Source organism: Tenrec ecaudatus, chromosome 2 (assembly GCF_050624435.1).
Source record: "Tenrec ecaudatus isolate mTenEca1 chromosome 2, mTenEca1.hap1, whole genome shotgun sequence".
In the NCBI taxonomy this organism is placed as follows: Eukaryota; Metazoa; Chordata; class Mammalia; order Afrosoricida; family Tenrecidae; genus Tenrec; species Tenrec ecaudatus.
In genome coordinates this window covers 288,281,473-288,308,095 of record NC_134531.1, presented here as the reverse complement: position 1 = coordinate 288,308,095, position 26,623 = coordinate 288,281,473, and the positions used below count along the sequence as shown (strand labels likewise).

The window sequence follows — 26,623 nt, the reverse complement described above, 5'->3', positions numbered from 1 at the left end:
GTGCAAAGGATGTAGCATGAATGGATGTCATCTGGTCAAGCCCAACTAACAAAAGGAGGAAATCTCATGAAGCCTGACATAGAGTGAATAGCAAAGTGGGTTCGAGATGCATGGGAAGACATTCCAGAAGACATGGTGCGACGTGCCTTCCAGAAATGTAGTATTAGTAATGCTATGGATGGCAGTGAAGACTTTGTATGAAAATGACAGCAGTGATGGTGATGATGGCGATCTCAGTGAAGACAGCGTCTATGATGACCTCACACCAGCTGAAGCTCTGCACTGGGATACGGATGATGATGAGGAATCCAGTTTTGAAGGATTTTAACTCTTTACATATTAGCTCGGTTGCTGATTGAGCTCAGGGAATAATGCTCTTAAAGTATCATTGTTGATACCTTATTGTTTTTGTTGAACCTCTTTTCCACTTACTGTGCTGGTTTATTAATGTTAAATGACTTGTCCTTTTATTTATGATTTTAATTTAAAATAAATATTTAAATGCATTACCCCACTGATGTCTCAATTTTTAGTAATTTTATTTTCATTTGTTTTGATTATTGAAACGCACCAATAGCTTCTGCATTTTCCACCCTAGGCTTATACTTGAGTCAATCAGTTTTTTTTTGGTTTCCCAGGTAATAATTAGGTACCCGGGCTTATACTCAGGTCGGCTTATATCCGCGAATATACGGTAACTTTTTTGAATGTTCAAACACACAAGTGGTTCTGGCTATGGATGTCATTAGTGGGTTTTGCTTATCCAAAATACGTGTGACATTTTATTTGACTACCTTCGTGAGTCTAATGAAGGCATCCTGGTGGTTAAAGCACTCAGCTAAATGAACTGACAGGCCGGCAGTTTGAGCCCACCGGCCACTCTGCAGAAGATGAGGCAATCTGCTTCTTTACGCCGTGGAAACACTATTGGGGTAATTCTACCCTGTTCCACGGAGTCCCTGGGGTGGAATCCACTCAAGGGCAGTGGGTGCGGTTAGGTGGGGAGTGAAATGCAGTATACTTAAGATGTCTTTGAGAATTCTAGATCCTGTAATTTGGCTAGATCATCACTCTGATAGATGCTTCGCCTTTCTTCCACAGATCCAACAAATTTAGGCAACTGTACTTAGCGGGCCTAAAGGAGAAGCGTCCGTCAGAGTGATGATCCTGTCGAGTTACAAGAGCTAAATCATCACGAGGGGTTGCGAGGCATGTCACTACTATCCAGAGGGCTGGGGCTTGGAAGACACCAGCAGCTCCGTGGAAGAAAGAGGTCTCTGGAAGGATTTCAGCCTAGCAAGCCCTCCAAGGCAGTTCCACTCTGTCCTGTAGGTTTCTGTCACTATGCATCTGAACCAAAGCCAGACAAGTCCTAGTCATCCCTTAAAAAGTTGTTTTCTTCCAGTTTTTAATTCCTAATAGGCTTGCCAAAAAGTTAAGCGTCCCAAGACGCTATATATTTTGATTTCTTTAGAGGCCCAAGAAGCCCTGGTGCCACAGCAGTTAGGCGCTCAGCAACGAAAAGATGAGCAGTTTAAACGCACGAGAAAGACTTAGTGATCAGCTGCCTTAAAAAGTCCTATTTGGCAATTCTACTCATCATCTGGGGTCGCTATGAGTCAGAACTGACCGAGCAAAAATCAATAATGTGGTTGGATACAGCTCGTTAATGCTTTACTACTATGACTTCCCCATGTAGACAGTCAGTAACCTCCAACTTCCCTTGGGCAACTACTTGTTAAATCCATGAACAGAATAGAGGAGAAAAAGCACTTGCAGGAAAAGCAGATTCGCGACTAGTCGTTACATTATGGACTGTGGCAAAGCTAGGTTCCAGCGGATTCTTTCAGCCGCCGTCATCAGGGGTATTCCATTCCCACCAGACAACAGCAACGGCGCTCGGGCCGGCTCCGAGGGCTTAGGAGCAGGCGGGCAGTAGAGAGAGAGCAGACCAGGAACACAGATGCTCCTGGTTCCCAAGTGGGAAAACTCCCTGTCGTCTCCGTGATGTCAGAGGCACAGTGTCTGGAGCCCAAAGCCTAGCTTCAACCTCAGCGCTGATACGAACTAGCTAGATCTTGGGCAGACCACTTAACTTCTCTCCGTTTCTTCCTCTACGAAATAAACAAGCAAGAGTACCTGCACCCTAGGGAAGCAAGCAATAGGTGTTAACTGATTCTGCTCTCTACTGTCTTCATCCAAATAGTGCTCACAAAAAGTGCGATTTTGAGTAAGGGCAGTTGTAGTGACCATTTGCCTTTCTTGACAGTTAGGCCTTCAAAGCTTTACCATCGTGCCTGTGGCAGCAAAAACCGAGCTGCTTCCCTTGACTATGAGGGTTGTGAGGAGAGCACATCACCTGGGGGTCAATGACAGATTCACTCAGAAGAGCCTGGGTCACAGGATCTCGGTGTAGTGCGAAGGGCGTCTGAGAAGAATCAGGAGCCATTGTTACATTTGGAAACCCTGTGGAAGGAAAGGAGCCATCATGATTTTGTTCTGCTAATGAAATTCACTGCAAAGTGCTATGCATGCAATGCCATTAGTCTGCACCACCACGCGGAAACCTTCATGACGTAACTCACACCGATAAGGCCTTACGATGTGCTTGGCAACGCCTTCACACATGTGAGCACATTTTATCCTCACAAGACCTAGCGTGTGGCACCACTGTTGTCTTCCTTTTAGAGATCACTAAGCTGGAGCTCAGAGGCATTAAGAAAGCCAGGACTCAGACTCTACACTAAAAACGAATGATCTGTTGGAGGAACCGGGATGCACAATGTAATATGTACATGCTATAGTAAATAATTCTGCGCATCTAACACGAGGAAAAGTTCATTGGAAAGTGAGAGTGATGTTGCTTTTGGGTTTAAATTAAGCTTCACTCAAATTATATATAAATACAAATATGTTCATTGGGAAATGCACTACATCGTACCATAACATATTTCAATAGCTAATAACAGTTTACCTTTCCTTATCTGAGCAACTGGAAATAGTATTCTTAATTAAGAGCAAACAAATTATAACAGATCCTATGCATAACGACCACATATATGTAGGCAACTATCCTAGGATACTATGACATCAATAACTGGATGCCTGGGGAAGGATTTCAAGTTCTAAATAGATGCAGGTTACAGTTCATAAGGAAAAGCAGCATGTGTCTAAAGAGGGTGGTTTACCTGTGCGCCTGCGAGGAAAATCAACAAACAGATCTTTTGCTGCAGCCATCAAATGATCAGATCTTTCCAACACATCATGCATCTGGTATTGATCAGAAAGAATCTAGACATGTGTCAATGGCAATTATCATGTAGGGAAAAACAATATATATATGTTTAAGTCACAAAGGAGAAGCCCATACAAAGGCACAGAGCATTGAAGCAAGCATAGGCACCTACCTTCCTTTAAAATCCCTCAGCGGCAACAGCACTAAGCAGCCGTCCAAAACCAAGACCAAAGAGCCAATGCCTTCCAGTCAGCTCTGGCTCAGAGTGTCCGTAGGACAGAGAACTGCCCCGCGTGGTTTCCACGGCTGTACTCTTTCTGAAAGCAGATTGTCACGGCTTTCTCCTACGGAGCAGCGGGCAGGTTTGAACCGTCAACCTGTCCATTAGCAGTAAAGCACTTAAGCCACTGTGCCACCAGGGCACCTGTGAGTATTGGTACCATTCGCGGCTTTCAATAAGTGCCTGCAAATCACGCTAATAAATATTGACTTGTGACCCAGTACACACGCGCACACACATGTGGATCTCATGGTGGTTTACGGGTTGGGCTGCTACCTACAAAGTCAACAGTTCAAACTCACCAGCCACTCCATGAGAGAAGGCTGAGGCGATCTGTTGCTGTATTTACTTAAAGCATCAGAAGCCCTAGCAAGCAGTTCTACTCTATCCCACAGGGTCACTGTGAATCAGCATCAACTGGATGGTAGTAGGTTGTTTTACACACACACATGAGCATCACAAAAACATTACCTCGCTCCATGAGAACATCTGATACTTCACTTTTAATTGTTAGTCTAGTTCATTTTTTAAGTGACTTTACAACAAATTAGCTTGATTTCACAATTCAATGAGTTATGATCCCTTTTGAAAAACACTGATTAAAGATAAGAACCTCGGCACTCTAAACGGAAAGGTGTGAATCTCTGAACCAAAAACTCAGAGGTCTCTTAACCACTAATGTGATTTCATAATATAATATAGGGTTATGATACACAGTTTTAAAAATTATGTAAGATATAATTTGGGGAGACATTAAACAAAAAAATGCATTGCTTCTATATTTTAAACCAGTCAATTTTTTTACCCTGGAGAGGTGAGAACTCCCAAAAACCACACAAGTACTATAGTGTTCAAGTATTTTTGGTTCAGGAAACTTCATAGCTTCATTCAAGGCCAACAGCCTAGTAAAAGCTAGTGAAGTCTGTTCACTGCCAGTAGATGGCGATATTGAGTTGAAATGGATCTCAACCTTCAGAAACCTACCCCCCCCCCCCCCCAAATCCCCGTTTCCTAACTATCTCAAATCAACAGAACACCTGGTAACTATAAATAGACAGAATTCAGTTACTGTTTTAAGACACCGAGGAAAAGAACTAGAACCACATTCTTACTGTGTCTCCTTTTCCCTAGAGCCAATCAGGTTGGCTCAGCTAATGAGAATGAGGTGCTGAAGATGTTCCTTCCACAGAAAGTAAACTGGCGAATGGCGTTTAAGCAAAAGTACATTTGGAGGCAGAAGATTGGAACTAGAAGCCCAGTCAATGGATACAAAGCAAAATCATTTCTTTGAGCACAGTTTCCTGATGTGTTCATGGAGATATGCTCACCTCCCAGCCCCACAAAGGTATTAAAAAGACAGGGACGCACTGAAAATCCATATAGCACTACAGAGATGTGTAAGAATGTACTTGTAACCTCTGATAAAATCCAATACCCATTTGTTTGTTTTTTTAAGTTGGGATCCAATATATATGACATCTCATTCCGTATTTCAATCAGCCAAGGAGAACTGTACAAATGCTACCACAGTTTTCCAACATTCTTTACTACATGGACTTCTCGTCCCCCTTCTCCGCCACCACCACCACCCCCACCGTACTCACCTCCCCCCACACCCCTTATCCTACTTGCTGTCCCTCTAGGTTCATCGATCCTGGGTTTTATATACTGAAAACCAAAGCACGGCTCCCAGAGGCTGGCCTCAAATGACATAACACCTCTGAGATACACTCTCCTGTGAACGAACAAAAATCAAATAAAACAATACACACCCAAAACACAGAAAAATCTGGAAACTGGATCAGGTCTAGCCTGCACGACTGACAAAGTTTTCGCTGTTCAGGTCAGATTTATGCCAATGCCCATTTCTGATTACAAGACTCAGCAAAATAGGAATCGAAGGGATATTTCGCAACATAAAAAAGACTACATATGCAAAACCAACGACCATCATCTCACTTGGAGGAGAGAACCGGGAACGAGACAAGAACGGACTTTTTATGACCGCTCTTATTCAACACTGTGCTAGAAGTCTGAGCCAGAGCTATTAGACAACAAAAAGAAATCAAAGGCATCCAAATTGGTAAAGGAGTAAAACTCTATTTGCAGATGATATGATTCCATATGTGTGGTGATTCCATAACTTCGTGTCAACGTGAAGATATAAAAGTGCGGAGGTGGAGTCAAGCCTGTCAGTCAGGTCACCGCCTGACGGTGTGTCTTCCTTTTGGGTGTGACCTCCTCATAAGGAGGGTCCTGGGAACCTCCCTGTCTGATCCACCTTCCTGCTGGCATGGCACCTGGAGACCTGCCACAGACCTGCCGGACACCTGAAGATGCCTCCACGGCCATTGGATCCACAAGACTTTTCACCCGCCAGCCTGTGATTTTCCTGCATTTTGCATCATTTGCATGTGGCTGCGTGAGTCTGAAGAGGAGCTATCAGACTTAAGGACTTAATCAGGGCTGGGCTGGGATGTTTTCTTGATATATGACTCTGTGATATAAAGCTCTTTCTTACACATATACGAGTGTCCCTGGATTTGTTTCTCCAGTCAACTCAGCCTAACACAACATGTAAAAAACTCCAAAGACTCAAACAAAAAAACTGCTGGAAGTAATTGAAAATTTGGCCATGTGGCAGGATACACACAAGAGTGAAAAATACAAAAATCAACTGGATTCTAATGTACTAACGAAGAGAGCTCTGAAAAGGAAACTAAGAAAGCAATGTTCTTTACAACAGCTACTTAAAAGATAAAATACTTAAGAATAAACCTAATCAGACCTATACAAAAGACCTAGATAAAAAACTACTACAAGAAACCAAAGAGGCCTACACAAATGGAAGAATGTTCTGTGTTCATGGATACACCGGCTGATATTGTAAAAAGGTCAATACTACTCAAAGCAATCTATAAATATAACACAATTCCAATCCAGATCCCAACATTATTCTTTATAGCAGTGGTTCTCAAGCTTCCTAATGCCCCGATTCTTTACTACAGTTACTCATGTCGTGGTGAGCCCCCAACCAAGAAATTATTTTCATTGCTACTTCATAACTGTAATTTTGCTACTGTTATGAATCGGGCAATATCTGTAAAAGGGTCATTCGACCCCCAAAGGGGTCACAACCCACAGGTTGAGAGCTGCTGCTTTAAAGAAATGGAAAAACTAATCACCAACTTTTTATGGAGAGCACAGTTGGAAGCATCTCACTTCCTGACTTCAAAACCTATACACACCCACAGCAGTCAAATATAGTCTTGTACTGGTACCCCGATAGACAGGTAGACCAATGGAAAAGATTAGAGAACTCAGAAATAAATCCATCTGCCTAGAGTCAACTGATCTTCATCAAAGGATAAAAAAAAAATTAATGTGGAAGAGAAAGTCTTTTCAGTGAAGGGTGCTGGAAAAATTTAACCTCTATCTGCAGAATAAAACAGGACCCATACCTCATCTCATATGAAGAAAAAAGGAATTCAAGATGAATTAAAGACCTAAACGTAAATCCTAGAGTTATGAAGATCATCGATGAGAAAATGGCTAAACTTAGGGTCCTAATACAGGGAATATACACACTACCACACAGAGCAAAACACACACATAGCAGAAGACAAAAAAGATATTTTATGTTCAACAAAAGACTTCATCAAGAGAGTCAAACAGAGAACCCATAAACCCGGGGGAAAATTTTTTGCAATGACACATCAGACAAGAGACTAACTTCTAAAATCTATAGAAAACCTCTAATACCTCAACAAGAAAAAGATGAATAATCCAATTTTTTCAAATGGGCTAAGCTTAAGCAGGTCGGGGTCCCTGCTCGCTTCCCTGCACATCACTCACAAAGGTCAGCAGTCGCCCCCTGGAATGAGGAGACCGAGAAATGGTGCCAGGGATGCCTGACTCCCCGATAACCAGACACCCTGCCTGCCAGAGCTGATAAACTGCATCCTGGGCCATAAACCTTACTGCTGACCTCCTAGGCCATAGACCTTGCTGCTGCAGCAGGACCCTCTCTCCCTGCTTTCCTTTAAAAATCCCAGACCTCCAACAGGGCCCCACGATTCCCCTGGGCTACTTGCTAGACCATGGGGCTTCACCCGGGAGCTTCCCCCAATAAGGCTATTTCTGTTTCTGCTCTCCCTTTGTCCTGTCAACGATCTTTGTCTATCTTCTTGTGCCTCAGTTTACCTCTCACTCATCCTGTGCCTCAGTTCGTCTTTACACAGAGGACACGAGCTAACAGTTCAACAAAGAAGACAATCCAGGCAGCCAGCAAAGAAATGAAGAAATGCTCCTAACACTAGCCACCCAAGAGGCAAATCAGAACAAAGACTGATCACCCTATTCATGCATTGGCAACAAAGTTCAGAAAATAACTTCAAAAACTGCTGGAGAGGATAGAGAGATCAGAACCCTCATACACTATGCTTCGATTTCTCGTATTCGCTGTGCCTTTACTATAATCTTTATATTTGATAGCTGTACAGTTGCGCCTACCGGACCCATGATTATTTGTTAGAGGCTGGCTCCCCTGACAGTATTCCACAAGGCGAAGAAGAGAAACCAAAAGAAGAGACAGGGCAAAAGTTACTGGGGGCTTATTATAAGTAGTTTAAGGTGCTGAATACAAAATTGATTATCTAAATGTACTGTGAATTTAATTCACAATAAAAAATTTTTAATTTACTTATAACTTATATGATGCCATGAACCAAATTTCTACCACTGGTTAACCATCTTCTAAGTACATGCAATCGCAGTTGGATAATAAACTCGAATTTGCCCGGGTAATATACCATTATACTAGCAAAACTAGTTTTATTGACTAATGGGAAGATTAATGTCACAGATTACACCCTGCATTGCTAACCACAAGGTCAGCAGTTTGAACCTACCAGCTACACTATAGAAAAATGAGGCTTTCGGCCCCCCAAAATATTTACAGGCCCAGAAACCCAGTTCAGCTCTGTCCTATAGGATTGGTTTTACTCTTTAATGGCAATTTTAAGACTCTAGTATCTTTTAAAAAGCACAGATTATCTCCCAAAATGTTGTTTTCGCTAGATGCTGAGGAGTCTGAATCAACTCTACTCCAAGCAACTCTCTGTATGAAACAATGCCCCGATGTTTCACAATCCTTACGATGGAGCTCATTGTTGCCGCCACCGTTAGGCTCTTCCTCTTTTCCACTGCCCCACCACTTTCCCAAGCACGAGGTCCTTCTCCCAGGACAGGCCCTCCTGACAGCATGTCCACGCACAAGAGAAGAAATCTCGCTCTGCTCAGTCCTAAGGAGCATTCTGGCTGTACTTCTTCTAAGACAGACCTGTGTGTTCTTCTGGCAGCGAACATCTTCAATACTCTGAGTCAATACCACAATGCAAATACATCCATTCTTCTTAGATCCACCTTATTCATTGTCCAACTTTCACATGCCCATGAGGTCATTGAAAATACCATGGGTGACGTCAGGCACACCTTGGTCTTCAACAGGACATCCTTACCCTTCAACAGCTTACAGCAGGGGTCCTCAAACTATGGCCCGTGGCCACATGCAGCCCGCTGAGGGCATTTATCCGGCCTGCCGGGTGTTTTTGTCCCATTTTGTTTTTCACTTCAAAATAAGATATGTGCAGTGTGCATAGGAATTTGTGCATATATATATATATATACACACACACACACTACAGTCCGCCCTCCAACGGTCTAAGGGACAGTGAACTGGGCCCCTGTTTAAAAAGTTTGAGGACCCCGGTTCACAGTTTAAAGAGGTTCTTGAGCAGCAGGCTTTCCCAATGCAATATATTGAGTTCTTGACTAGAGCTTTTATGAGCAATGACTGTGAACCAAGCAAGATGGAATCGTTGGCAACATTCATCTTTTCTCCATTTACTATGATGCTGACTGTTGTCCACTCGTGAGGATTCTGGTTTTCTGTACACTGAGTTATAATCCACACTGAAGGCCACAGACCTTGTTCTTCACCAGCAAGAGCTTCATGTCCCCCATGCTTTCAGCAGGCAAAGTCGTGTCATCTGCATTTCCCAGAGTGTGAATCAGTATACCTCCAACTTTGATGCTAGGTTCTTCTTCAGCTTCTTAGCACACAGACTGGCTAAGGATGATGAAAAGATAAAACTCTGATGCATGCCTTTCCTGATTTTAAACCACACAGTATTCCCTTGTTCTGTTTAAACAATCACTTGTTAGTCCATGTACAGGTTTCACATGAAGACAATGAAGTGTTCTGTAATTCCCATTCTTCTCAAACTTAACCATAGTCTGTTATGATCCACACAGAAAAATTCCTTTGCATAGTCATACAACACAAGTAATCACTTTTCTGGTATTCTCTGCTTTTAGTCAAGATTATTCTGACATAGTTAAGGTAGTTAGTTTATTGTGCCAACCTGGCCAATAAACACATGTGGGATTAATTGAAAGATGGAGGGATTAAATAGCTCAGTGAGCCTCGCCTTTCGAGTTTTCGGGTCTCTTGCTTTCTGATGGTCAGACCAGGGTGCAGCTGCTTTAGCAGTTCCCTGATTTAGCTGGCAAGGCTCACTCTTGCAAGACATCCCTGAGGAGAAGCCACATGGACCTACCCCGATGCAGCCCTGGGTGCTGGAGCAGCCATGTGGAGACCCCTGCCAGCGCTGAGATGCTTACACGTTCACTGACTCAGCTTTCCTCCTGCAGTTGGCAGCATTATGTCTGTTTTGTGAGATGGAGGACGACTTTGTGGATTTGTGTCGGACATATGGGCTAATGGGTTAATGTTGCACTTGTGAGCTTGGGCAGAACTGGTTGGGATGTTTTCTTGGTGTGCACTTAACCTTTATGTGAAACTCTGAAACATGAGTTTCTGTGGATTTGTTTCTCTACAGTACCCATACTATATCAGCTATGATATCTCTTGTTCCACATCATCTTTTGAATCCAGCTTGAAATTCTGGCAGCAACTTGCCAACATACTGCTGCAGCCAATGTTGAATTATCTTCATCAAAATTGTACTGACATGTGATATTATTGAGGGTTCAAGAATTCCCTCATTCTGTTGGGTCACCTTTCTTTGGAATGGGTACATTTATGGATCTCTTCTAGTCCACTGGTCAAATCTTCCAAATTTCTTGACATAGCTGAGTGAGGCTTCCAGCGCTTCATCAGCTGGTTGAAACATTCTCCTGGTATTCCACCCGTTTCTGGAGCCTTGTTTCCACTCGTGCCTTCAATGCAGCTTGGGTTCTTCCTTCAGTTACCATTGGTTCTTGATCATATGCTCCCACTTGAAATGGTTGAATAGCAAGCAGTTCTTTTGAGGGCAGTGATTCTGTGAATTCTTTTGAGGGCAGTGATTCTGGAATTGTCTTTTGACGCTTCCTGCATCATAGAATATTTTGCCCTTAGAATCCTTCAATATTTCAAATCGAGGCTTGAAGATTGTTTTCAGTTCTTTCAGCTTGAGATACGATGACTATGGAAAACAATTACAGTAACTCATATTTATATGCCGAGTCATAGCAACAAGACGAGGGATCTTAAAGAAAAAAGAGGAGTCTGAGATGTTAACTTACATAAGGCCACAGAGCTGGTAACTTGGGAAGGCAGTGAAACCACAGTGGTCGATTCTCACTCAACTGGTTTGTTTTGTTATTTTTTGCTTTTAATTGACAATAGTTACTGGAGTCTCTCCATGTTAACCGGATGTGAGGGGGAAAGAGAATCTATTTATCTCTTTATTTTCTTTCTAACTTAAAGGTAATAGAGCTTAGAATTACCTCCTTCATGATAGCCAATCTCCGTTTCTCAAGATTGGAAACGTCCGGCTTCTGCCGCCTCCATTTTCTCTTCAAAGCTTTTTCTTGGAGTTCCCAGTGCACTAACGCTCTGTTTTTCGATTTGTGTATTTCATGACGACGTAACTGGGTAGGAAAAAAAAGAAACCATCGTGTTTCAAGAGCTTGCCAATTCTGATGGTGACAGTCCACCATATATTTTGTTCACTCTTTCTAGCCCATTACGTATTTACTTATACATATGCATACTCAAAACATTCACAGCCTTGTAAGTGCTCACATATGATTTAAAAAGGAGTATCCATAGCTAGTATGTCCAGCAAAAAGACAAATTTAAACATTTTCAATATCTTCTTTCTTTGTTCAGGACTATCCCATAAATCAGAGTATTTAAGCTATAGGTTAGGATTTAGTTACCAAACCCCAAGACAAAACCCACTGTCACATAGTCGATTGCAACGCATAGCTACTCTATACAGGGTTTCCAAGACTCTAAAACCAAGAAAAAAAACCCTGTCTATTTTCTCCCAAGTAGCCGGAGTGTTAAACTCCCACCCTTGCGGCGAGCAGTCCACATGTAACCAACGGTGGGTAGTAAAATAAACACTTTGGGAAGGTCTGGATGGGTACAGAGGGCTAATAAGCGCAGCTGTTAACTTTCCTGACACGCTGAAGGCTCAAGTCTACCCTGAGAGGCTCCTTGGATGAAGAGCCTAGCACTTTTCTTCCAAACCCTAGCCACTGACAAGACTACAGAGAACAGTTCTACTCTGGCACGGACAGGATGAGTCAGAATGGCCTCAGCAGCAACTGGGGATGTTGCTTAGACTCAGTTAGCAGGCCAACGCCAGCATGTTTTACACAGAAGTGAATACTAAGTTTAAAATATTTAGAGGATGCTGCACATAATAGGAATATGGCAGTACTGTGGGCTGCAAGCCCTAAGGTTGTCAGTTCAAATTCACTAGATGCTTCACAGGAGAAAAATGAGGCTACCTGCTCCTATAAAGTTTTATAGTCTTGGGGTACATCCATAGAGTCACTGTGAGTTAGAACTGACTCAATGGTAGTAGGTTTGTCATGTTTTGCTTTGAGTTGCTTTGCTTTGCACATAATAAAGTTAAGAATCCTTTTGGTATGAGGGAAGGAAAGTGGGGCGGGGGGGATGAGCTGATACCAAGGGCTCAAGTGGAAAGAAAATGATGATGGCAACCTATGTACAAATGTGCTTGACACAATGGATGGATGGATGGATGGACTGACAAGAGCTATATGAGGCCCTAATAAGTGATTTTTTAAAGGTGTTACACTTTTTGGCTACAAGTACAATTACACACACACAGGTTCATAGTGTGAAATAGGGAAAACAGAGTAATCACAGGCACAAGTCACAATAATTTTATGAAACTCACATTATCATCAAGAATAACATTGTAGTAGTCTGGCTAGACCAGAGAATATGCACAGGTACAGATAGGAACTGGAGAAACAGGGAATCCAGCACAGAGGATCCCTTCAGGATCAGTGGTGAGAGTGGCAATACCTGGAGGGAGGGTGGAGGGAAGGTGGGGGTAGAAAGAGGGAACCAATTACAAGGATCTACAAATAACCTCCTCGATGGGGATGGACAACAAAAAAGTGGGTGATGGGAGACGTCAGACAGTGTAAGATATGACAGAATAATAATTTATAAATTATCAAATTTTGAAATTTTAATTATCAAATTATATTATTATGAGGGAGGGGGAAGCAAGGAGGGAGAGGGGAAAATGAGGAGCTGATGCCAGGGGCTTAAGTAGAGAGCAAATGTTTTGAGAATGAAGAGGGCAATGAATGTACAAATGTGCTTTACACAATTGATGTAGGAATGGATTGTGATGAGTTGTACAAGCCCCCAATAAAATGATCTTTAAAAATACTAACAACATTGTAGTATTTTTCTAGTCCTACAAATGGCTTCAGGTGGAAGTGGGGGTGTAGAGGTATACACATCCCCAGAAGCAGTGGTCCTGAAGTAAAGCAAAGGAGCTCACTGCACAGACAAGAGCTCACTGAAGTAGCTAAGGGATAAAAGCACACTTTAGCCTGCTACATGCTCTGGTATTGGCAACTATGAATACGAACAAGATCCATATGCTGTCCAATAAAATATACCAATGAGCTGTTGCCATGTAATAAGTCAATCTTGAGGTAGCCTTGCTATCAGACAGAGAGCATTGTACAGTGGATTATGGCAGATGTAGTTAGGCTAAAATGTAATATGCCTTCTCATTTCAGCTCTCCTTTGCCCCATTTTAAAGTTGTTTAATTTTTAATATTTTCAGCTTTCTTTTCAATTGTGCTTTTTCTGTTTTATCTTGTCGCTGTGTTGGCTTTTTTTTTTTTTGAGGGGGCTATCTGTTTATTTGCTTTCTGTATGATTTTCTGTACACGAAATGCAGGATATGTAAATCTATAGACAGTAAGCAGATTACTGAGAAGCACAGCAGACGAGGATGGAGACAAGAGGGGAGCTAACCAGTGATTACGGTGATGAAGGTACAATCTGCTTAATATGATTGAATCGCTAAACTGCATATGTGAAGTGTATGCCAATACAATCACTGGAAAAACAGTTATGTACGAAATTTTTTGGATCCTTATTCTAAAAAAATTGAAAAATCAGTTTTTATGCAATCAAGGAAACTTGTATGTGTACAGCGTTATTAGACATTGTTAGGTGTGGCAATGACATGTGGGTAGAAAGTATTTTTCTAAAATGCAAATTGAAAGAACGACATATTGCCTGACTTGCTTCAAGCGTCTGCGGCAGAGTTTAAAAAGGTGACAAGGAAGCAACTGTGGCAAAACCTTTGGATAACTCCCGCAACTAGAGGAACAGTTTGTGAGTTATTTTTACTGCTTTCTCTATTTTCAGAAGTTTGAAGATAGTCCAAATGGGGGGAAAAAAAAAGTTTAATTAGGTATCATTATTATCCTCAAAAAAGACTGTATTTACTATGATCAAGACTGCGTAAGCCATGACCCTGGGTGAGTTTTAGCCCAGTCCTGTGGCTATTGTGTCGTGCCTTCCAACCCGAGGGGCTACCTTCCAGCATGCCGTAGGAAAGCCATTATGTTGAGATCCACACTCTCCAGAAGCTCACACAGCCTTTCCTTCCAGTCTGTCTTAGTCTGGAAGCTCTACTGAAACCTCTCACCATAAGGGATTCTGCCGACACTTGCAGTGCTGGTACACAGCTTACACATAAGCAGGCACAGCAGGTTCAACTGACAGACAAGCGGTGACTACACTGAGCGCGGGGGGGTGGGGGTGGGGGGCTTCAAAAAGTGCATGGGATTATCGTTTAATTCATTTTTTCTTGTTTGAAATTCAGATAACTTTATTTGAATTGAAAATACGGTCTTGAAATTAGAGTACTCCTAGGTAGGACAGAAAGTAGTATTCCTAGGTTAGTAATTTAACGTTGGACGATTTTTTGTTTTTATTTTATTGGAGGCCCTTGCAGCTCTTATCACAATCCACACATAAATCCACTGTGTCAAACTCATCTGTACATATGCTGTCATCACCTTTTTCAGAACATGTTCTTTCTACTTGAGCCCCGGTATCAGCTCATTTTTCCCTCCCTCCCCTACATCCCCTTAATAATGTATATATATTTTTTCCCATGTCTTGCACGGACTGCTGTCTCCTGTCACCCACTTTTCTGCTGTCCATCCCCCTGGGAGGGGGCCCAAACGTCAATTATTGTGATTGGTTCCCCCTTACTTCCCGTCCCCCTTCCCTTCCCTTCCTAATATTGCTGTTCCCCTTATTGGTCTTCGGGGGTTTATCTGTTCTGGATTCCCTGTGTTGCGAGCTCTGATGTACACATGTTCTGGTCTAGCCAATTTGTAAGATAGAATTGGGGTCATGATAGGGGGTGTGGGGTGGGGAGCGGGCAGAAGCACTAGAGGAAGGTTGTGTGTTTTTTCGGTGCTATACCACACCCTGACTGGCTTGCCTCTTCCTTGTGGCCCTTCTGATGGGGTGACTTTGGACTATTTTTAAAAAACAAATTGTGTAAGCATGATAAAAAAATAATTTTTTACAGAAAACCTATGTACTCTGCATATGTACTCAGGGGTATGGATTTGCTGGCGGAAAGACTTGAAGTCCGTGCTGGTATCTCAGAAGCAGTTCTCAAGGACCTTTGTTTTGTTTCCTTGGCTTTTGGATTTTAAGAGTGTCTAAAATCCTTCTTCATCCTCATTCTTGGGAGCCAAACAGTACTTGTAGTGTCTCATAGCCACAGTTGTACATGCTACACCTATGTCTACATCTGCAGACCTTCTGTCACTGTGGGAGAGAATGGAATGGCTTTTCTATAGAAGTTCAAGTATCAAAGTGCAGAAGTTTGCTGAACTGGCTCATTCTTCTCTATAGGAACCGCCTCCTCCTCTTTTATCAACGCTGTTTGCGACAACTTAGTATTTCCCTTTCCAAGTTTTCCACTTATTTCCCCCAAATTTCACTCCATCTTTCACAAGGAAACAACAACAGCATCTTCAATGTGGCCGAGATCTCGGCAGATAGGTGCGAATTCACCAGAAGGAATCTTCAGTACACAGCTAGTATACTCCTGTTCTGGAATTCCAAGTGGTTCAACATCTTCATTCCAGAGTCTCAACCTTTTTCTTGGTTTGGTGCTTCAAACACCAGCGTCAATGTGTCTGCGTTATCTTTCGCCCTCAGTGTGAGGACATCTTCACTGCCAGCACACTCTAGTATGTTGGACGAGCTGGCGAGGTGCATGTCCATGGCTAGGTTGCGGTCAGTCGCAGGCACTGAGTGAGCTGCACCAGGGGGATGTGGGACGACTCTATGCTCTGCAGGTTCATGCCACTCAGGCTGCGATCCCAGCGGGCCTCGTTGATGAGATCCTTGAGAGCCGCCAGCAATCTCTCCAGGATGGAACCCCGGACAGGATCAGAGAGAGAACCGGAAGTTGGAGACCAAGAAGGACCACAACCGGCCTGCTGCATCTTCAACCGTTACATTTTTTAGTTCCATTTTCCCACAAACTTTGTGAAGGCACCCTCAAATAAGCATAAACAGGTTTAAATATTACTTAACTATCTTTAGGAACTTCTTAGGAATTCTAGACTGAAGATGCAAAACCAAATACCAAAAAAATATATTCATATTAAATAAACTTAAGAGATCTGTTAATGATAAACTTACCAAATCTTCAGGAGTTGCCCGGTGGACTGTTAAATCATTCACAGTATTCTGAAAAGAAAAAAACGATGGTCTTTCTTTAAAAAAAAATGTTTTCTTATAAAATATCAGCATGCACTGCATTTTAATGGCTGGAATGCACTACCATAAAATTGACTCCACCTCATACCAATTCTACAGAATAGAGTAGAACTGCTCCACTGAGTTTCCAGAGGGATACACTTGACAGAAGGACACTGCCCCATCATTCTTCCGTGGTGCAAGGGGCTGGTGGGTTTGAGGCACCAACCTCTCAGTTAGCCTAGTATTGAACCCACTACACCACCAGGCTTCCCACACAGCTAAGAAGTGATTCAAAATTCTGAAAGCAAAGAATCCTTCTTTCCAGGAACCAGTATTCTCAATTTAAATAGTAACAAATTACTTTTAAGTGTCTTACAGAAAATAGCAAATAACAGACTACTTTTAGGTGTCTTACAGAAAATAAGCACAGAAGCCACCAATCAGGTACATATTAAAGCAATGAATAGTACAAGGTAAGATTATAACTCAAAATGAATGTTTAACTGAAGCTTTAGCTTTCAAGCTGTGTTCCATGGACTTCCAGAATCCCATGAGCTAACTCTAAATGCTATAAAGTGTGTCCGCATAATGCAAACTCAGTTCCACTGAGTGAGTCCCAATTCACGGTGACCCCAAGTGTGTCAGAGAACTGTGAGCCACAGGGCTTTCAGTGTCTAGTTACTCAGAAGTAGAGCATCAGAAGTTAATTCGGAGTTACCTCTGGGTCGACTCAAACCCCGCCCCCCACCATCCTTTTAGTTAGTAGCCCACCAAGCCTTGAGGACGATATTCCCGCTCAGAGCAGCCAATCCACAAAGAAGACCGTATGGCCGGCCCCACTATGAGAGAAGGCATCCCTCCCTCACTAACCCATAGCCCTACAGGGGACAACACTGGAGACACAACATGGGACACAACATTGCGCCAGATCTGATCCCACCACACCGAGGCAAAACACAAAGGGCGTGCAACACAACAGCAAGGGGAGCAGAGCAATGACAATGAAGTCCTCAGGGAGTACCAAAAATAGACTTTGGGGCCAGGGTATGGCACCCCATCAGACTCGACCGGAAAACACTCCTAAGGCCAACAAACAGTACTTGAACTAACTGCATGCTTCTCCTTGTTGTTGTTATTTGGTTGGGTTTTTTTGTCATTGGCTTTTTGTTGTTGTTGTTTTCTTTTTTGTTCCTTTGTTCCTTTGCTCTGTCTTGTTTTTGTGCATGTTATTATCTCTGCAGGTCTGTCTAAATAAGATAGGCTGCATGAACAATCTGGTGGAGAAAACAACGGGAGTGACAGTTCCAGGGGGACAGGGGAGAGGGAGAGACAGGGAGAAAGGAAATGGTGTTAACAATCTCAGGGACAAGGGAACAAGTGATCCAAATCAGTGGTGAGGAGGGTGTATGAGGCCTGGTAGGGTGTGACCAAGGGTAATGTAACCAAGAGGAATTAAAGAAACTCAAATGAAGGTTGAGCATGATGGTGGGACAAGAGGAAAGTCGAAGGAAATAGAGGAAAGAGCTAGGTGGCAAAGGGCATTTATAGAGGTCTAAATACAGGAGTGCACATATGTAAATATACTTATAAATGAAGATGGGGAAATAGATTTATGTACATGTATTTATAGGTTTAGTATTAAGGTAGCAGATGGACACTGGGCCTCCATTCAAGTACTCCCTCAATACAAAAATACTTAGTTCTATTAAACTGGCATTCTATGGTGCTCACCTTCCCAACACAATTGCTGAAGACAAAGCCAGGTGCATAAGCAAATGTGGCGAAGAATGCTGATGGTGCCCGGCTATCAAAAGATACAGCATCTGGGGTCTTACAGGCTTGAGGTAAACAAGGGGCCATCTATCTCAGAAGCAGCAAAGCCCACATTGAAGAAGCACACCAGCCTCTGTGATCACAAGGTGCCAAAGGAATCAGTTATCAGGCATCAAAGAACAAAAAATCATGTCATTGTTTGCCCACCTTCCAGATATGATCACTGAAGACAATTGGGTGCATAAGTGAAAGGGGTGAAGAAAGATGATGGAGCCCAGCTTTCAAAAGATATAGTGTCTGGGGTCTTAAAGACTTGAAGGCAAAGAAGGGGCCACCTAGCTCAAAAGCAACAAAGTCCACATGGAAGAAGCACACCAGTCTGTGTGACCACGAAGTGCCGAAGGGATCAGGTATCAAAGAACAAAAAATAAAATCATTGTCAAAGAGGGGGAGTGCAGATTGGGGACCCAAGACCCATCTGTAGGAAACTGGACATCCCCTTACAGAAAAGTGGAGGGGAGGAGATGAGCCAGCCAGGGTGCAGTGTAGCAACGATGAAACATACAACTTTCCTCTAGTTCCTAAATGCTTCCTCCTACCCCACTATCATGATCCCAATTCTACCTCACAAATCTGGCTAGACCAGAGGATGTACATTGGTACAGATAGGAACGGGAAACACAGGAAATCCAGGACAGATGACCCCTTCAGGACCAGTGCTGAGAGTGGCGATATGTGGAGGGTAGAGCAGGGTGGGTTGGAAAGGGGGAACCGATTACAAGCATCTACATATAACCTCCTCCCTGGGGGCAAACAAGTGGGTAAAGGGAGACGTCGGACAGTGTAAGACATGACAAAATAATAATAATTTATAAATTATCAAGGGTTCCTGAGGAAGGGGGAACCGGGGAAGGAGAAAAAATGAGGAGCTGATACCAAGGGCTCAAGCAGAAAGCAAATGTTTTGACAATGATGATGGCAACAAATGTACAAATGTGCTTGACACAACGGATGGAAGCATGGATTGTGATACGAGTTGTACGAGCCCCCAATAAAATGATTAAAAACAAATGAATAAAAACGGGCATGGTAGAACTACAAGGTGATGAGAATTGTTTTTAATATAATAACAACAATAAAATCTAGACATACAAATAAGGTGCTCAGAATTTGTTCCTACAGGTAACGATTGAATTCCATTAATACTGCTTACAACTATTTTCTATAGAATTTCCTTTACAACTGATTTACAGGCCATCCCAGAAAATATCTTGTATCAAAATAGTATTATTCTGCTTGGCTATTCTTCCATCACCCACCAGACTTTACTATTTCCCAAGGTCAGTCTACCTTTAAAAAACAAAGATCTGCCTACCCTGTGCACACCCCCACCATACTTAACACCCGAGAAAACAGAAGGTAAATGAGGAAGGCTGGGAATGCGGTTTCAAATAATTAGTTTCCATTATACTTTCAACAATGACAACGTATCAGAAAAAAGAGCGAACCTTCCGAAGGGACCACTGTGAAGGGAAAATACCTATGCCCCACTTTCAATAAATCATTTCCTTAGAGTCACCCCCTTATATTGCATAGCCAGTTAATCTAAGCACTGAGAGCTCACACGCGCCAAGTCTGTTGGCGCTTTCTGGCTAACGTGGCTGGCCACAACGGAGAAGGCACCAAGGGCAAAAGAACCTCTGAGGTTCACACTAGCTCCTGACTCTTAATCTGCACACGGATAGTAAGCCAAAACCAAAGCACCATGTAGAGAAAGATAAACCGCTCATGGGGCATGTGAAGCAGGAGTCAGAGACTGCAGTCCCAAAGGCATTTCAGACATGTGTGGTACCTTAAGAACCTTTGTACTGAGTTTGGTCAGCTTTGGGATGTGAACAAGAATCCCAGGAGGTAAGAAAGCAAGGGTCACCCATTTTTTTCAGCCAAAATGCCACTCACATTAATTCAGTATCATGGATTGTTATGCAAGCCTACGTAACAATCGGAACATTTCAGATTTCAGTAACACAGATGAGCTAACGCGGACCCAAAGCAGAAGGTTCTCAGCTCAATCTGAGATGGGGATTTTTTTTTTTTTTTACTGGCTTAAAGATTCCAATTCTTCAGAGGAAGTAGGGTAATGACCTGGATGTGTGTATTCAAAAAGGCTCCCCAGAGGCTTTTGTGTTCATCCCTCCACAGTCTAAGCTATGCCTGTGCCTGGAACCCCTTTCTGGCTAAGCAGCGCTCAGAGCACTGTCTGCGTGCCGGGGCCATGTTACCAGAATCCACTGCTCCACAATCATGTCACAGTGTTGTATCATCCCCCTTAGACTTACGTCCCATTCTTGCTTCACTGAAGATTTCTTCTTTACTTTCAGTACTTTTCTTCCCCCTCCCCGGGGACAGTAGCGGTTCACGCGGATAAATGACATCTACAAGTAACAACCATATTAATAATTAAGCATCACCAAGGGGGATAAAGACATCTAGAAAATACGAAACAAATCTTAGCATGCCGTTAGGAAAATGTAGATATTGCAAAAGAACAGGCTACCAAAATACTTAAATTCTCTTATTTTGCCATGATGGTAACTATGGGAGAGTTATTAACTTAAATATTTGCTGGCTAGAGAACGCAAGGAATACAGACATCAAACCCTAAAACCGAGCCGAGAACAGCAGTCATAAGTTTATCATCGAGTATACAAATGCACACCTGAGAGAAAACCATCATCCACGTGGTAGCAATGTGAATACACGGCAGCAGGGAGGAGGCAAAAGAGAGACGGAGTTCTGTTTTAAACACTCTGAATCACCGCCAGGTACAAAGGCACTTACCGTAAGATAATGATAGTTAAATTATAGAGATTAATGAGCTAGCATACCATTTCTCATATTTCTCACACGTGGCAATAAATAGGGTGATTCCTAATTTTACACTAGAATTTGTAAATTGCCAGCATTTGCTTGGCACTACTAAAATAGCCATAATGCTAAGAACATGGAACTAAACAACATGCAAAATTAGGAAAAAGTTCAAACACCTGACCACTAAGACCTGATGATATGTTTATGCACACGCACATACAAGATGACAGAAAGTAACACATACACTAGAGCAAGTGCCAAAGTACTGTTACAATGGTTCCCATTCATATATGTACAAGTTTGTTACAGACAAAACCTGTTTCAACATGCCCGTGCCATCAGCAGAGGGCTGTGACTTCTGTCCCTAACACTTGTAGTCTCGCTACGGCCTTCCGGGGAAACGGTCCAATCTAAACAGTGAATTCCTAGGAGTAAAAGCAGCGGCTGGCGAGTTAAAGCAGGTAAACCGTCAGTTCCAACGGTTATGATGCCTGTTTCTTCGGATCCCAAAGGGCTACTCTTGACAGGTTTGGGGTTTTTCCCCAAAAGAACATAGGACAATTAGAGGAATGTACTATGAATAAGTTTTGAGAAAACGGAAAACTGCGATGCTAAGAAAAAGCCCAGGGAATTCCTGTGCCACGGTATTTTTTGAGCATCACAACAATGCCCTCGGTCTTAGTGTCAGCAAGGGCTGTCCGCTATGATTTTCACTGGGAATCCTTACCCCAGCCACACTGCAGTCCTGGTCTGGTTCTTTCACGCGTCTTTTTGCCCTAAAATTCAGAGAACTATTAGAGGGAACATGATTTGAATCCCTTGAGGATTCTAAAATGGCCATTTCAGATCATGGTTGAAGAACACAGGATGCTTCCAGTAAAGGTTAGGGAGATGTCTATAGACCTAGCTGGAGGATAGGTCAAGAAACTATCTTCACATCTTGATATTTTGGCTTAACAAAGGTTTCTAAGATTTTTTTTTTGCTATAATCATTCTCATTTTTACAATTTATGAGATTGTTTAGCTAAAAGGATTGCATACAAACTTCCAAGTGTTTTTACGTGTAGGAATTCATTAAATCCACACTGTAATCTTAAGGAGCAGGTCTATTTTTATTGCCATATTTCAGAGGAGCAAGCTGATTTAATAATGATAGAGCCTGGATTCAAATACTGGCAGTCTGATTTCAAATTCTGGGGTATTAAACCATGAATATCTTTTGCACAGATTGACAGGGTTATTCTTGTACATACCGATCTTGTTAGTACTTTGAATCTACACCACCAACATGCAAGACAACTCAATGAAGACGTACATGGTTAACAATGATGGTAGTCTCTTTTTCCGTTCCAAAGTCCCAGAAAAGACATTTTCTTTTTAAGAAATAGAATGATTCTATTTGCTAATGTATTACAAATAGCAGCAAGGATTGAGAGTGGAAGAAAATCATCCAAATGGACATATTTGATCATGAAAGAAGAAAAGGGATACGATCCTAGGGCCGATAAAATACAGTAAATGTCAGACTTGAAGTCTTCAGATTTTCTGTTTCCAAGCTTTCTTTGTTAACTGAGGAAACAGTTGTTATTAGGGAGGTACCTATTATTGTTAGGGTGGTACCGTCGAGTCAGTACCAACTCACAGCAACCATATTTCAACAAAATGAAACTGATGGTCCTGCACCATCCTCATAAACGTCCCTCTGTTTGAGCCCATTGTTGCAACCACTGTGTCCATCCAGCACCTTGAGGGGCTTCCTCATTTTCACTGACCTCTACTTGACCCAGCACAATGTCCTTCTCCAAAGTCTTGAAAGCATATCCACAGTGCTTGCATCTGGCTTCTGAGCAGCTCTTTGGCTGTACTTCTTCCACGATAGACTTGTCTGTTCTTCTGACAGTCTGTCATATCCAGCATTCTCCAACACCATCATTCAAAGGCATGAATCCTTCTGCAGTCTTCTTTATTCATTATCCAGCTTTCACACGCATATGAGAATGACAATACCAGGGTTTGCTCAGGCACACCTTTGTCTTCAATGTGTCATGTTTGCTTTTTCATGCTTTAAAGAAGTCTTTTGTATCAGATTTGCCCAATACAATGCATCATCTGATTTCCTGACACAATATTTCTTTAATTTAGCCCCATGTGTATATACATGCACACACATACACACAAAAAACCCCACTGCCATCAGGTTGTTCGACACGCAGGACAGTACTACAGCCCCCACAGTTTCTAAACTATACATCTTTACAGAAGCAGTCTGCCACAGATTATTCCCCAGAGTAACTGGTGAGTTCAAACCAGCAACCTTGTGATTAATAGCTGAGTTCTCAAAAAAAAAATAAATAGCTGAGTTCTTAACCACTGTACCACCAGGTCTGTGTGTGTGTGTGTGTGTGTCTCGAAAGATAGATAGATAGATAGATAGATAGATAGATAGATAGATAGATAGATAGATAAAGATATATGGGGGCTTCAAAATGTTCACTGAGAAATGGAATTAAATGATTACTTCCATGTAATGTTGAAGTCTCCCTTGATATATGTAAAACTACATGTCTGCATATATACACATGAGTATGTATGTACATGCACAAACATTATTAGTAAAACAAGCACTTATTTTGTACTAAGTGCTTCACATTGAGCCTCAGAAACACTTGAGGCATGGTTAAGAGTAGAGTCTGACACCAAACTGTCTGCGTGCGCATCCCAGCTTTGCCAACTGTGAAGCAAAGCTAATAAAATATACAAGGTGCTTGAGACCCTTGTCTAGCACATGCTAAATCCTATTTAGGAACTAATGGTACTGATGACCATAAAAACAACTATTAGCTCCCTTCCCCTAAAGAGCAGATTAAACCTAAGTCACAACTACCTGGCACTCTGATTGTTAAACTCATGCTACATGCTAGAAAACCTTGCTAGAACTGAGTTCTCTCTAATTGGGTCTACATTTTCCAATCTTTCTGCAATGAACCCATGTTACCCTTGAATTTTTAAAATTTTTATTTCAAGTTGTAATTTTTTTAATTGCATATACCTATTCAGAGGCTGAAATTCCATCAGCCTGAAATGTGAAAACCTAGTCATGAATATGTAGCACGCAAAGGTTTATGAATAGTCAAAATATTTGTCAATGAGCTCATGTTCTTTGTATTTTATAAGTGAGGCCCCAACTGTAACAAAAGCAGAAATCTAGGAAAAGAATCAATTAGGCGGTTTGTAAAAGCATGGTGATTTCTGATGGTAAATATAATAAGCCCAAACAAAAGATGGCTTGTTTTGTTTCATTTCCTCAGATTCATATAGAAATTAATAGAGGCATGAGTAGTAGGATGACAATTAGACCTTCAAGAATCAGTCTTTGGGACCTAACAAATAAGTGTTGTCACAGATAACGCCAAAGGCCCTAAGAGAGCTGTAGTTTGCATGTTGAACTATGGAATTGAGGAGATATTCTGATGTCTACAGTGTTGCAGAGACAAAATAATAAGATTAGAACAACCCATGAGATCCATATTTCATTAAAGAAAATTCAAAATATTAATTGCTTCCCAGTAGCTTTTCTTTTCCCCTTTTCTGCTTAAGTGCCTACTAGGCCCTCTTCTTAATCAAGTATCTTCACCCAGCGCTATCCCTGGACATTCAGTCTTTCCACTGAACATCCTGTCCCCTTATCCAACAATTCTTTGTAAACCCTTACCACTTGTTGGAACACTAGTTGGGCACTGGAATACAACCTAACAAGTCTAAACTAGTCCCAGTTTTCCTGGAGCTTACTTTCCAGATCACCAAGGAGGGCTGACATGCTGCTTTAGTGATCTCATCCTACTCCTGAGAGCCAAGCGATGAGTGAATTTGGACCCAAAAAATACACTGTAAAAATAAGTTCCAATTCCATGATTTACACCTTTCCTCAAGGTACTAAATTGTACACCTTTCCTCAAGGAACTCATTTCTAACTAGTGTGTACACTTCCTAAATACAGTCCGATATCCATGCCCACACCCAATTCCTAGCTCTGAATAAACAGGCTTGCTCAGCTGCCACCAACTCCATGGCTGTGGATTTGGGGTCAGCATTACCATCCTTCTAGATCAGTGGTTCTCAACCTGTGGGTTGCAACCCCTTTGGGACTCAAAAGACCATTTCACAGGGGTCGCCCGATTCATAACAGTAGCAAAATTACAGCCATGAAGTAGCAACGAAAATAATTGTATGGCTGGGGTGTCACCACAACATGAGAAACTGTATGAAAGGGTCATGGCATTTGGAAGGTTGAGAACCACTGTTCTAGATAGTCTGGTTTAAACATGATTATCAACTTATGTTCCTTCTTGACTCTTAGCCAATGAGATCATTATTTCCCTAAAACACCTTCCCCTTGTTTCCTCTCCTCCATCTCTACTAGGTATGTTTTTGTCCCACTTCCAATTCTTCTCAATGCATTCCACTCAATGCATTCACTAGATCATCCATCTTCAACGCCAATCAAGTTCATATTTGGGAAGGTCGGCGCTAGGCACTGGACAGCAACTAGAAGAAGCCTGTGCCTTCGTGGGACTTCGTCCATCGAATTAAACAAGTCCAGCAGTCAACATTAAAAAGTGTGACCAGCGCAGGAAGTCCCCTCGCACCTCCAGCCAACAAATAGATGGTCCCGGGTAGGGAAAGGCGTTTACAACGGATTGGAGTTCAGTTGAAGCACAGTTCTATTTTGGATATCTCTGCGCGCCCGCCTCGTCGCTCGGCGCAGAGGGCCCGCAGGCAGCGCGCCCTCGCCCACTCGCGGGGCTCCCAGGTGGGCGCGGGACCCACGCTCCCCCAGACCCAGACGGGCACCCGGACACTCGCAAACGCCACGGGGCCGCGCTGCCCGCAGCTCGGACCCTCCAGCAGGCGACTGCGTCTCCTGGGGACAAAAGGGAGACACCGCCACCGATTCCCGCACCCCACGTCCCCGGACCCTGAGGACCCGTAGGGCCCAGCCCGCCAGAGCAACCTGCCTCGCAGCTTCCCAGCGGCTGTCTCCACAGAGACGGGAACCCCGGGCTCCGAAGCGCCGGGCCCGCCACAGACCGAATCAGCCCGGCACTTCCGGTGCGTTGCCTGGGTTACCGTGCCCCGCCCCCACGCGCTTGCGTAGTCCGGAGAGCCCAGGTACGCAGGCGCTCGCGAGAGCTTGTCCCGAGACTTCGGATGGCAGCATCACCTGCGTTCTCGCGGTGCCCGCCTCTTGTGGAGTTTTCGGGACAAAACCTCCGAGAATGAACCGGTAGCTTTAGACGAAGTTCTGGACAATTTGCTGAACTAGAACTCTCTCGGCGGCGGGTTTCGAACTGCTGTCGCCGCGATT

At 42.8% G+C, this 26,623-nt stretch overlaps 1 protein-coding gene and 1 pseudogene across 3 annotated transcripts in view; both read right to left on the bottom strand.

The window, feature by feature from the left end:
- The window catches only part of SPICE1 (spindle and centriole associated protein 1), a 51,699-nt gene extending 25,309 nt beyond the window's left edge, over window positions 1-26,390 (bottom strand). The window contains exons 1-6 of one of the 3 annotated variants that reach the window (XM_075542521.1): window positions 26,274-26,390; window positions 20,727-20,822; window positions 16,555-16,602; window positions 11,310-11,453; window positions 3,189-3,291; window positions 2,360-2,466 (exon numbers count right to left, since the gene is read on the bottom strand). In XM_075542521.1, coding sequence (XP_075398636.1) covers window positions 2,360-2,466; window positions 3,189-3,291; window positions 11,310-11,453; window positions 16,555-16,602; window positions 20,727-20,822 — 498 coding nt within the window. In that variant the 5' untranslated portion in view covers window positions 26,274-26,390. Of the gene's footprint in view, window positions 1-2,359; window positions 2,467-3,188; window positions 3,292-11,309; window positions 11,454-16,554; window positions 16,603-20,726; window positions 20,823-26,269 lie in introns of all 3 variants that reach the window. The other 2 variants (XM_075542523.1, XM_075542522.1) reach the window with 2 other exon arrangements.
- LOC142439042 (proliferating cell nuclear antigen pseudogene) lies at window positions 15,561-16,355 on the bottom strand (annotated as a pseudogene).
- Window positions 26,391-26,623: the final 233 nt, after the last annotated feature.